This window comes from Fringilla coelebs (genome assembly GCF_963513975.1).
Source record: "Fringilla coelebs genome assembly, chromosome: 5".
NCBI lineage: Eukaryota > Metazoa > Chordata > Aves > Passeriformes > Fringillidae > Fringilla > Fringilla coelebs.
Genome location: NC_140033.1, coordinates 72,785,629 through 72,798,573, shown reverse-complemented (window position 1 = coordinate 72,798,573; position 12,945 = coordinate 72,785,629). Strand labels below are relative to the sequence as shown.

The 12,945-nt window shown below is 46.8% G+C and overlaps 1 protein-coding gene across 19 annotated transcripts in view; it reads right to left on the bottom strand.

The window, feature by feature from the left end:
* C2CD5 (C2 calcium dependent domain containing 5) overlaps positions 1-6,472 on the bottom strand; it is a 56,648-nt gene extending 50,176 nt beyond the window's left edge. For all 19 annotated transcript variants that reach the window (XM_084206968.1, XM_084206971.1, XM_084206972.1 and 16 more), the window contains exons 1-3: positions 6,357-6,472; positions 2,881-2,967; positions 1,332-1,503 (exon numbers count right to left, since the gene is read on the bottom strand). In XM_084206968.1, the coding sequence (XP_084063094.1) occupies positions 1,332-1,503; positions 2,881-2,967; positions 6,357-6,446 (349 nt within the window). In that variant the 5' untranslated portion in view covers positions 6,447-6,472. The remainder of the gene's footprint in view (positions 1-1,331; positions 1,504-2,880; positions 2,968-6,356) is intronic.
* Positions 6,473-12,945: the final 6,473 nt, after the last annotated feature.

Genomic DNA, 12,945 nt, shown 5'->3' with positions numbered 1-12,945 from the left:
CATTTCACACATTATAGGTTCTGACATATTGAGGACTAAACTTGATGAGTCTGATCTCTCGCGTCTTCAGAAGCCTTTAGCACATCAGCAGATGACACTGAAACAGCAGCACTGAATTTCTTGTTCAGCTCAGACATTACTTCAATAAAATCAGCTGCATCTCCCTTCCAAAATGCCAAAAGGAAGAAGCCTTCAGTTGTTGTAACAGAAAATGCCTCAGGCATTTTCACAAACAATCATGTTGAGGTGAAAAAAATTTTAATACAAACTTATGTACATTATATTTATTCCTTAAGGAAGCATCAATTAATGTTTGCCAAGAATAAAGATAATTGGAATCTAGTGCTATGAGCATGAAAATACAAGAATTCCAATTTTACTTACATAGAAAAAAGCTATGAAATACCAACATATCTGGAAAAATATAGAGAAATCTAACTCTGACCTACCAGCTGTACACATCCTGAAACAGGTGCTTGCATAATTTAGCTCCAGAAGAAAATGTGTGATAGGAAAATGTGCATAGGATAAAAAGGTAATTAAAAACCCAATATTTTTGCAATATTTCCTGATATTTCTGCTTGCTATAACTGGTTTAAATGCAAAAAATACTTTGCATCAGTTATGATGAGCATCTGGTGGACACCATTAATTATTTCCCAACAATGATTTATAATTACCTTTGAACATCATTAGGTCATTTAATTGACCCTGAATAACGAAGGAGAGGGACAATGGCAGCCACAGAGATGTTCTGCACAAAGTATCCAAACAGCAAGTTAATTGCTGTAAACTGACATGGGCTCTCTGAGACAAAAGCTGTTCCATTAAAATCAAAAGCAAAAATATCATTGCCTTTATTTTCTCATACCTTCAAGACATTCTGATGAAATCCACCTAGCACTGAGAGCACTTACTGCAGGGAAAGGGAATTTCATCCTGTTGAAGATCTCACATCCTTGTCCCTTCATCTCAAGTGAAGTTTTTCCCAAATCCCAGGAAGGCACACTTCAAGTAACCCCAGCAAAATTACATTTGTTTAGCAAACACGTGGTAATTAGACAAATATGTCTGAGTCTTTTTTTTAACCTGAAATTTGTAGTAACTAGTGAAGATGTTTACCCACTTGCCACAAGTCCTATAGAAGGCAAGCACCAGTCTTTACTCCCCTGCCAGAAATTTTCTCATGTCAGAAAATAAGGAGAAAAAAGCCAGGCAAGTAGTTTTCCAACTTCAAAGCTAAAGTTATTACAAATTTCTGAATAGAGCTTATGAGATTGTACGAAGCAGATTAGATTTCAAACAAGCCTGGTTAAATCAGCAAAGCTTACCATGAATGGTATCATAAATTGGAAACCACCCTGAAATAACGGTGGCTGCCTCACTGTACAGCAGAGGATCGATGTCTATGTACACCTTGCCAATGGCATCATTGGCACTGTACGTATCGTGGTCAAGAACTGTGATCTGCAGAGGCTCATCCTGCAGCTCCTCATCATCCACCTGCAAAGCAAATAGTAACAAAAATCTGAGTATTTCAAAACGTGCAGGGAAACACTGCTGAAAAACAAACACAGAGGAGAAGAGAGTTAGTAATGAACAGAGACACAGAAAAATCTGTAATTCAGCTTCCTGAAGCTAAACAGCACATTCACTCATTTTGGTTTTATCCTTCAGAGACTGGTGAGATCCTGGAAACAGAGCTATCACTGGGAGAAGAACAGAAAAGCATGATTACAGAGATTATTCATTGTAAAACTTCACAATATTTTAAGTTGCACTTAAAATATTGTCCACCTATCTCCACAATACATACTGATAGACAAATAGATAAATAAGGAAGAAAGGAAAATAAAGAAAATTTAAGGCAAAATATCTCAGAGGACTATTATGCTCTGAAGTTTATGGTGTTCCCATCACTGGTCAGTGGCTTAAAAGCAGGTGTTTTACACAGCCTGCAGTAAAAGTTCAGTAATTCTACACATGCAATTTCCTAAACAAATGCAACAATCCATCCACAGATACCTATTTTCTTTTAGGACTAAGAGAGTCATTTAACAAATTTTTGTGTTCAATGTCACAAACCAAGAATTAAGTTTGCTAACTGCAATGGGATGACTCATCTAAGTGTCTGCAGAATTGTGATAGTGCCTTAGTGCATGGTAAATGAACCAGAACTACACACTCAAGTGTTTTCAATAATTAATTTATTCTAAACATAATCCTCATTTTTTAAGTAGTAAAAAAATGAAAAAACATGTAAACACTTGTTCAGGGCATAATATCAAAGGACACCAACAAATTAGATCCTGGAAAGCAACAAGCAATTACAGGAAAATGCTGCGTGCCCTCATTATTACATAAGGAAACAAGAAGAGAAAGTGTCCAACAATTGTCGTCCAAGCTTTTTATTTTGTAATCTTCACACAGGAATTTTCCATTTTCTCCTCTGCATTATCCTTGCAACCAAATGTAACACTTCAAATACCAATTAACTTCCCGTGCTCAAAATTAAAAAAAGCCCACAAGAACACCCGCACTTTCATATATATGCATTTATTTGCACATCCTTGTGCTATAAATGTACTGAAAAGCCTATCCCCTGCTGTCCTTCCCCACAGCACTCTCTTTTCTAACAGAACAACATTCAAGTTGGATCCAACCTGGCAAGCTTTTATCTTCACAACCACTCCTAAAAAGCCAAAGAGACGCCCTTAGCAAACAGGGTCTGACTGGAGCTGGGTTTGCTGGAAAGGCTTTGTGCATGTAAACACAAATACACTTCAGTGCTCACTCTCTGCTGGAAATGCAATTATTTAATTAAGGCAGCTAAACCAGACTGTCTATACAGTTACAGGCCAAGTCTTAAAAAACACTTACTTCAAATTTGAACCACTCGGAATTCCACTGAGGATTAAGCGATTTGGGATACACATCTGTTTTAAATGTTGTATTTCCAAATTTCACCTAAAAAAACAAACATTCAATTAGCAACTACAAATATTAATACAAAAATTTTGAAACTCGTTTAATTGACATATGCAAATAATTTCAAATACTTATTTCAACAAATCATTTTCTTTTCACTGAGTTGCTTTTAAATTCAATTTACATATATCAGTATCTATGTGTCAATGACATTTCCAATCAATCTCTCTCTCATCCTGTCATACTACTAAAATTGTTTCTTTTCCTCCTCAATCATTTGAGAGGCAAAAATATCACTTATATTGGCTATTCAAAGTCACTTTACATACTCTCCTTGCCTTCTACAAGGAAAAATATTCCAAACATTGATAGTTTAATACTCTTCTCTCTAGGATTTCTCAATCAGCTTCAGAGACGATTGACGAAATAAATATAAAAACAAACTGTACTTGAGAGAGAGGACCAGTAAAAATGAATATTTGCCATACTTTTATTGCTTATTGCACCTTCAACCACATAATAACCTACTTCAGCAGTATCCATATGGTCTCCACAGGCATCTATTTCAGGCTAAGCCCTTTTGGGTTTTGTGGGGGCTTCTTACTTCCTTTTTTAAAGTGAAACTGAATTTCTGTGATGCTCCGTACATCAGGAAGCCACACAGCACATGGAAGATCCTTTATTTCACCACAGCTTTCATTTCAAACCATTTACAAACACCTGCAGTTCTCTGAGTGCTGCCTCTCAAAGAAATGAGCACTGCACCTCATAGCAAGTACTTACAAATACTCAAATATACATTTTTAAATTTATTTAAGATTTTTAAGGAAGATAATGACTAGGCAGATAGAAAAGAAATGCTGTAGTTAGAGGCACGTAGATTTTTGACAGCTTTTATCTTTTAAAAGGCTAAAGCCATTTTGGAAACTAAATTTAGGCCTGGATGTGAACACTGTAGTAATTTTGGAGAAGACAGTGTTAAGTGACCACCTGGTACGTTTCAGTAACACAGTGATTATCTTGCATAGGTGCATCTCCCAGCTCTGAAGGATTCTACACTTGCTTAAGTACAATCAGGTGATGTTAGCACTGGCTGCAAGGGAGCTGCCAATTAAATACCAGTTCTGGCTCCAGAAGCAGCCAGGATCCAACAGTCCTGAGCTCCACCCAGCCTATTTTAAGGCGTTATCTTGGGAGTAAATCAGTTCCCTTAGAGCCCCAGGCAATTATAACTGAATTTCCCCAGTGCTCCAGCTAGGTCATTGAAGCTGGTAGAGATAATAAAACACCACACTGCTGTCCCCTGTGCAAAGTTAAAAGCACATTTATGGAAGAAATGGTAACAAAATATTCTGAGTTGGGACAAGGATCATTGTGCTCACACTGGTGAAGTCCAAGTTTTGCATAACCTGAGCCAAGTAAGAGCTCTTCAGTCTCTTCTCATTTTCTTTTCTAGTTCTAAGTTTATATTGTAATATTTAACAAGGAAATTTAAGGTTAGTAAAGAACTACAGCCTTAACATCTTTTCATTTTTATTTAAGGAAAAACACATTGTAGTTTTTCAGCAATCTCACACAGAAAAAATGAAACAATAGTTTCAGTCTCAACTTACTTTGCAATAAATCTCACCTGCTGTATTGCCCACTCCATGTAAAAGAGTGGAAAGAGAAGTTACTTTGCACTGTTCCTAATTAACAGTCCTGAAAGCAAGGCCCCCATCTGGGTATTTCTACACCCATGGAACTGCATGTCCGAGCTAAGCAAGCTGATCTTGTTGAAAATGTTTATTTTCCTTTTTTGCTATGCTAGCATTTTACTATATGAATTTCAACAATCTACTTTGCTACACTGACAGTAGGGCTGTGAACAAGTGACCCACAGAAGAGGAGAGCTGTTTCTCCTAACACAGAGTAAAACCAGGCCAAATGAAACTCAGTGAACTGCATTTCCTAGTCCTGTTTTCCCTGTCTCCTAGTAGCAAGCATCAAGAGTTGCTGTAATTTTAGACTGGATTAACAGGCAGCCTGCAAGAGAAGCTTTTAAAAATTAAAACCTGACCAGTGAAACAGGTGACAAAACAGTGAAACACTAAGTTTCATGGAATCAAATAAAATGATGCACTATTTCTGCTCCACTGAAAGGCTGGAGTACATCCTCACTTTACCACCAGCTTACTCTCCCATTAAGCAATGTCCTTAGAGCCTGTCATCAACCAAGTCTTGAAGCACCAAATTAAATCAGGACTTGCATACCCCAAATTTATTCTACATTACTATTATCATAATTTCCAGTGTATACAGGTCTAGAAAGACCTTCTGTCTTCCTGCTTTAATTCTTGCATTGTGACAATTTCAACCTCTCATTTGTGGGCTACAAGACACACATTTCCAGCGCATACCATTTTTAAATAGCTCTGATTTTTCTCAAAGTATGAGTCCCAAACCTATGGAATGCTTCTGAAAGTTCTAAGTCGTTCATATTGGAAAAAATGAATCAAAACTCATAAGGATCATGTAAGAGAAATCATAAAAAGGCTTGGATTGGAAGGAACCCTAAAGACCCATTCAAACCCCCTGCCATGGGCAGGGATGTCTCCCACTGGAGCACATTGCTCAGAGCCCCATCCAACCTGGGCCTTAAATAATTCCACTTATTTTGCACTTCAACTTATTTTATAGTGCCTTCCTGAAAAAGACCCTACATATTGCCTGCAAACTATGTGATTGTAAAGAAGAAGGTTGAAGCTAGATACTCTGGGTGCAATAAAGTGATTTAAACATGCAAATAATATTAAGTGTTTGTTGACTAAAAGCCCCCTTTGAAAACATTTTAGTATTTCAAATATTTTAAAAGGAAAGACAAATATTGGCCTTAAAAGTAAAGTCTGTACAACCACTCATATACTAAGCAATAGAACTGCTTTAAAGATGACTTTATTACTTCGCCACCCTCCTTGCAACACGTCTGTCTGATCAGAGACTCGCTTAGGCTGGAAATGCCTTCTGAGACCACCGAGCCCAAGCTGCGACCGACCACCACGAGCACACCCCGGCACCGAGTCCCGAGCACCTCCAGGGACAGCTCCACCGCCCCGGGCAGCCCGTTCCGATGGCTGATCACCCCCTCCCGGAGCGGCTCCCGCCGCTGGCCCACCCGCCCCGCAGCCCGTTCCGATGTCCGGTCTCCCTTTCCCGGAGCGGCTCCCGCCCCTGCCCCGGGCAGCCCGTTCCGATGGCTGCTCACCCCCTCCCGGAGCGGCTCCCGCCCTTGCCCCGGGCAGCCCGTTCCGATGGCTGATCACCCCCTCCCGGAGCGGCTCCCGCCGCTGTCCCGCCCGCCCCCGCAGCCCCGCTCCGCTCCCCGGAGCGCCGTTCGGGCCCGGCAGGTGCCTCCCCGCGCGGGCCCGGCCCGCTGCCCCACCACCAACCTCCACGAAGGCGTCGGTCAAGTCGCTGGCGCGGTCCATCACCGGCAAATGGCGCCCCGCCACGATCTTGACCTTCAGCTTCCCCGGCATCTTCCTCCTCCCGTGCCCCCCCTCTCCTCCTCCTCCTCCTCCCGCGGCCGCAGCGACAGCGCCACCGCGCCTGTGCCATGGAGCGGCGGGCACCGCTGCGCATGCGCGGGGGCCGCACCGCGCCGGCCGGGCCGACGGGAGCGGGACAGGAGCACCGGGCCCAGGACTGGAAGGGAGCTCGGTAGAGGACCGGGCTGGGGATGGTCGGGCTGGACAGGAGCTCGGGATAGGAGCCCCGGGATTGCCGAGGCTGGAAGGGAGCTCGGGACAGGAGCCAGGGCAAGCCCCCCGCCGGGCCACGGCCACCCAGAGCAGGGGACAGTGAAAGGGGCTCAGGGGGTTTCCTGCAGAGAGGGAGACTCCGCAACGGGCAGCTGTTCCAAGGCTCTGCCGCCCTCAGTGCAAGGAGGCGCTGCCTCACGTTGAGATTGAGCTCCTTGAGCTTCACTTCATGGCCATAGCTCCTTATTCTGTCAGTGGGCACCCATCTGAGATATTTACATGCATTGATGGGATCTCCTCTCAGTCTTCTCTGGAAAAAACAGGCCCAGCTCGCAGTCCTTTCTCCTTAGCGACGCTCCGGAGCCCTCAGCATTTCTATGACCCTCTCCAGCAGCTCCCTGTCTCTGCTATACTAGGAGCCCAGCAGTACACCCAGCCCTACAGGTGTGCCCCGGCTGGGGCCGAGCAGAGGGCAGAATGGCCCCTCACCTGCCGGCCACGCTCCGGAGCGCCCCGGACACGCTGATTACCGTGCTCAGCTTATGAGCCAGCAGTACTCCCACATCCTCCTTCACAGAGCTGCTCTCTAGCGGATCCCCCGCCCACCCCGTGCCGGTATTTATGGCTGTCCCTCGCCAGGTACGGCCCCTAAGCCCGGCCTTATTAAGCCCGCGGGGCCGCCCTGCCTGGCTCCAAGATCGGGCCGCGGCCTCGGGGCGCCGCTGGTCACAGCCGAGCTCCGGCTGATCGATGGGCCCGCCGCCTGAGCGCCGAGCCATCGATAGCGGTACCGGACGGGGCCGCACCCCGAAACCCGCAGCCCGCAGGCCCCATCCTGCATCCCGAAACCCTCACCCCGCTCCCTGCAGGCCCCATCCTACACCCCGAAACCCTCACCCCGCTTCCTGCAGGCCCCATCCTGCACCCCGAAACCCTCACCCCGCTCCCTGCAGGCCCCATCCTGCACCCCGAAACCCTCACCCCGCACCTTACATGCCTCATCCCGCACCCCGATACCCGCACCCTGCATGCTCCATCCCGCCCCTCGCCATGTGCCCGCTGCAGCAATGTCCGCGGGCTCTGCCCGGGAAGCAGTCGGTGCCCCTCGGGATGCTCTGCCTGCCCGGGAAGGAGTTGCTCCCATGAATACCAGTTCAAAGGGAGCCGGGAGCACGCGTGCATCCCCAGATACTCCTGTAAAAGCTTTAAAAAAAGCACCCGGACCCCCCCGGCCCGTGGGTTAGCTTTGTTTTCTTAATCGAAAGACAAATATTTACAGTATTTTCAGGATTATGGATAGATTAAATGGAGTTTAGCTATCAGAAATAGGATTTGACACGGTTCCTGCAGCCAGGTTGTAACTTTCTGATGCTTGAAAAAGCTCTTTGTTTAGGCGCTAGCGCTGTGCGAGCTTGGCAAAAAGCAGAGGAGCGGGACTGGGGCAGGGTGGTGCTGCAGGCGGGGTGAGGGAGCCGGGCTGGGCTGCGGGCTGTGCCGCTGGGCTGCTCAGCAGCAGGAGCAGAAAGGAGCCCTTGTGTTCTGCTCAAGCAGCCCTCAGGTGCTGAGCCAAAGAGTAGATCTGCTGGGATTATTTCCCCTTCTTTCTAATCTTACCAAAAGACTAAATAATGTTATGGGCTGGAGTGCGATACACCAAACAAATCATGTGACTGGTTTGCAGTGTGTGGTGTAGGGAATTAAGGGTAGGGATCTTTGGCTGCCTGCAGTGAGTCCCACCAACACAGCACTTTGTCTCTTGGGCTTGTTTGGAAGTTACCCTTGGAACAATCGATACTGTTGCTAATATTCATTGTATCCAAGTCAATTGTAAATAGGCTAAATGTTTGGGTTTAGCTCATCTGTCCATGTTTGCATGGAGTTCTGCAGTGAGGCAGCAGGAGGGGACTGGGGGTGCTGGCTGGCAGCAGCGAGGACGAGCCAGCTGCGCCCACGGGGCAGGGGCTGTAGCATCCTGCCCAGGGCCAGCACCGGTGTGGCCAGCTGGCCCAGAGCAGGGACTGTCCCCTTGCCTGGCAGTGCTGAGGGCACTCCATGAACCTGGCACTCAGCTCTGGGCCCCTCAGAGCAAGGGAGACCTTGGGGGGCTGCCGTGTGTCTGGAGAAGGAAACAGCTGGGGAAGGGGCTGGAGCACAAGTCCTGTGAGGAGCAGCTGAGGGAGCTGGGGGGTGTTTGTCCTGGAGAAAAGGAGGCTCAGAGGGAACCTGCGGCTCTGCACAACTCCTGGCAGGAGGGACAGACAGGTGGGGTCAGGCTCTGCCCCAGGGAACAAGGGGAAGTGGGGTCAGGCTGTGCCAGGGGAGGTTCAGGTTGGCATCAAGAGTTTCTTGGAATGGGTTGTCAAACACTGGAATGGCTGCCCAGGGAAGTGATAGAGTCCCAGTCCCTGCAGGTGCTCAAAAGGTGACTGGATGTGGCACTCAGCACTCTAGTCTAGTTGACAAGGTGGTGATGGGTCCAAGGTTTGACTCATCTTGGAGGTCTTGTTCAACCTGAATGGTTCTGTGATTCTGAGACTACTCCTAATGCAGGTGTCTTCGTTGGAAAGACAGGCGTCTGCCAAGGAAGGCGGGAATGGAGAATGTGACCCCCTTCCCTCCGAATTACTATGACTTTTAATTAGGGGGCTTTCGGGCAAAGCTCTGGGGAGAGGCCGGACAGGTTTTTGCCGGTGTGCGCATTGTGTACCAGGGCAGAGAAGCGCGGCCCGGCCCGGCCCGCCTGCAGCTCCGGCCGCCGCCGCCAGGGGCGCTGCGGGCTCGGCTGCGCTGCTGCCCCGCGCCGCCAGGCGGCGCTGTGCCGCCGGCTGCGTCCCGCGGGGGTGGCGGGGACGGACGGACGGGGCAGCACGGCCGGGATGGCTGCGGCCGGAGCCTCGGAGCGGCGGGCCAGGCGCTCCGGGCAGAAGGCAAGAGGCAGCGGACACTCGGCAGCTGTGGCAGGAGCTGCGGGGGTCCCGGCGGGCACGGTCCGTGGGTACGGTGTAGCAAAACCCGGACAAGTGGGAAAGAAACGGCGGGGCTGGGCGGCGGCAGCGGCTCCCGAACACGGCCGGGAGAGGCTCCCTGCAGGGGAAAGCGCCCGGGGTACTCCCTGTGGCACTGGCGCAGATGGTGAAGGGTCCTTCTTAGTGAGGTAGGTGTAAATCAGGTTCCAGGGCAACAGCCGCTCCCACAGGCACAGCTCCACTCGCGGAGGAGAAGGCAGCGGGAGCCCAGCAGGGGCGGCGACATCTGCCCGCGGCGGCCGGGGATGCCGAGAGAGAGGGAGAGCCTGAGCCGCACCGAGCCCGGGGCTGCCCCCAGCCCTGCTCCCCAGCCCAAATCCCCAGCCCGAATCCCGCCGTCTGTCCGTCTGTCCGCCCCCAGCAGAAACCCCCAGCTGAGTTCACAGCCAGCCGCACCCCTCCCGCGGCGGCTCCTTTCGTCTCTCTGAACTATCGATCGTCGTGGTTTCGACCTTAGCGACGAATGAAACAAAATTCCGTGAGAGAAAGAAGCGAAAGGAAAAGTCCCAAACCCCGACAGCTGTGAAGAGCAAAGACTCAGGAAGGAAATCAGGAGCATAAGACATGCTACTGATACTGATGTTAGGGGTTTAGTTCAGACCAGAAATGAACTTTATGAATGGAATCCCCTGATCTCACCTGCTTAAACGTTGTTCTGGCTCGCATAAGCAGGCAGTCATGCAGCATATGAACTGAGAAGTGTGAGGCAGCAGTGCATCAAATACATTGTGTAGGTGTTTTAGGGCATTTGGGCTGTGACAGAAAATTAAGCCAGGATTAAATAATCCACCAGAACTGTGTGTGGTGTGGGTGCTGGGTCTGCAGCACTGCTTTGCCCCGAAAATGGGGCCACTGATCCACCACACTACTTGTGAGCACAGCCAATCTTAACTTCCCTGTTACAGTAAAAAACTACCAGTAGATGTGACCACAAAAACCCCCAACATTCCCTCTTGTCTGTGTTAGGTACAGCATTGTTTGGCATTTTTTCATTTCTGGTGCACTGCTGTAGAGCACAAGATAGAGAGAATGTAAAATAAATTCTGTACTTCGAACAAGTAAAAACAACATTAAAGTAAACTTTGTTATGTGTTCTTTGTTTCGGACAAAACTTGTGTTTATCTGCTGCTTTTGCTAACTAGCTTCACAGATGTTGCCTAGTGAACATCTCCGTTCTCTGGGATTAATGCAATGCATATTTCTTTCTTGAAAGATTTCTGAAGATCCAGCTTTTTCAATGGAAGGTTCTGTTAGCTGAAGGACTAGAAATCAGAAAACACCTATTTCGGAGAGCCAGTTCCAATCCAGTTTTTAGGTACTTGGAAAGATGAATCAGATTTTATTTAATGCAGTGAGAAACTTGCTTGGTGTATTAGACCTACCTTGGAGCTGAGGAATTTCTATACTGGCAGAATGAGACTGGCTTTCCATAAATTAGCATGTTACTTCCCACCTTCCCTGCCAATGGCATTCCAGTTCTCTAGGCCCAGCCAGCATGGACTTGTGAAAGGTAGCAGGGTCTGCTGAAAGTATACTCAGATCCCTAGAATTCATAAATTACTTGGGGCTTCCAAAACAGCATTCAACTGCCATCAGTTCTAGGCAAACATAATGGATATACTGGAAACTAAAGCTATAGTATGTACATGCTCAGAGCTCCACTGAAAATACTAAAAGGTGTTTTTTCATAATAACGAAAAAATGAGATGGGATACCTGACTTTGCATTTCAGTATCTGGATTGTTTCTTGCTGAGGATTTTCTCTTCTGCTTAGAAGTGATGTTGTTTTAGTAAGTCATGACAATGGAAGTCCTGTTTCAGCTACTATATGCTTAAGGACCAGCAATGTCTTACTTGAGCAGGTGTTGTTATGTATTGAATGGCACTGTAACTCAAGTAAACAAGCAAGACTATTGCTAATTGCAACATTAAAGTCATCTTGTGTGGAACAGTGAGTGTCAGAAAAATAGGAGAGTTTTTTGTGGGTGATTTTGCCACTTAAAGGCAATGATCCATGTGTCCCTTCGTTTTCAGTTTCAAGAAAGGGTTTGTGATAGATGTGCATGTAGAACACTTAGTTTGGAAATTGACACTTCTGAGATAAGGTTTTCCTTATCTCTCTGAAGGTAACTTCAGTCTGCTGACCCATCCCAGCAGGGCAGGTTTCAGTTATATTGGTTTACCACCCTTCAATATGCAGATTAGAAAGTGGTGGTCTGGGTTTTCCTCAGGTTACAGCAGGACCTGGGGTGTGGTGGGCTCTCTCTTCTCCACAGGGAAAAGTGCTTTTGGATTATATTGCCTTGAGTTGATTTAAACAGAAACGAATTAAAAACTTTTTGGATGGGTTTTAGTTTGTTGAAACACAGAAAAAATGCTTTTTACCTCTGGAGATACTGGCCCTGTTTCTACTGCAGTTACTGTCATAAGTACTCTTTGAAAGAGGAATCTTTCAGCTACCATCAGCACAGGAAATTGCAGGGTCAGACTTTGGTTTCTGGAAAAATCCCTGTATTTCTCTGTAAAACTAACCACATGTTTCAATTCAATCCAGCTTCAATCTGAGGGACACCAATCCAAAAATATTTTTAATAATGCTCATAGGGGTTCTGTATCCAGAGTCATTGATCCTTAGTAAAGAAACTGCATCCCAGGAAAAATGCCAAACTTCCCTCTGCTCTGTATGTGCTGTGCTGTGTGTCCACTGCAAGGATTTGGATGGGCAAATCCTGGGATAGGGGCAAAATCCCAGTCACTTCTGTTTGTAATAAATGAGTGTCTGACTGACCCTGCAGCCCCCATCCCTGTCATCAGAGTGTGAAATCCTGCCTCAGGAAAATCAGTAAGATGGAAATGTCTCCCTGCAGTGAGGAGATGGGGTTTGTTATGAGCAAGGGCTCTGATTTACACTGGAGGAGCTCTCTGTAGTTAGACTGTTTAGAAACAAGGGTAGAGCAATATGAATGTCTGTTACCATCCACTGGAATAAAATCCTGCTGCCACAAGGATCTCTGATATAACAGTGTGGTGAGGGAAGCATGGAAACCTGAGCAGGATCAATCCAAACTCAAAATATGTGCTTCATGTTGTCACTCAATTACCATTACCCTCACACTGCCAATTCTACCACTAAATGGCCTAGTTCCATGTCTATGTGTCTTTTAAATATCCCATAATATGTATGAAAAAAGCTTCTCCAATGAACTCTAATTCCAGTAATACTCACAGTAATATTCCCATGAAGATATAGT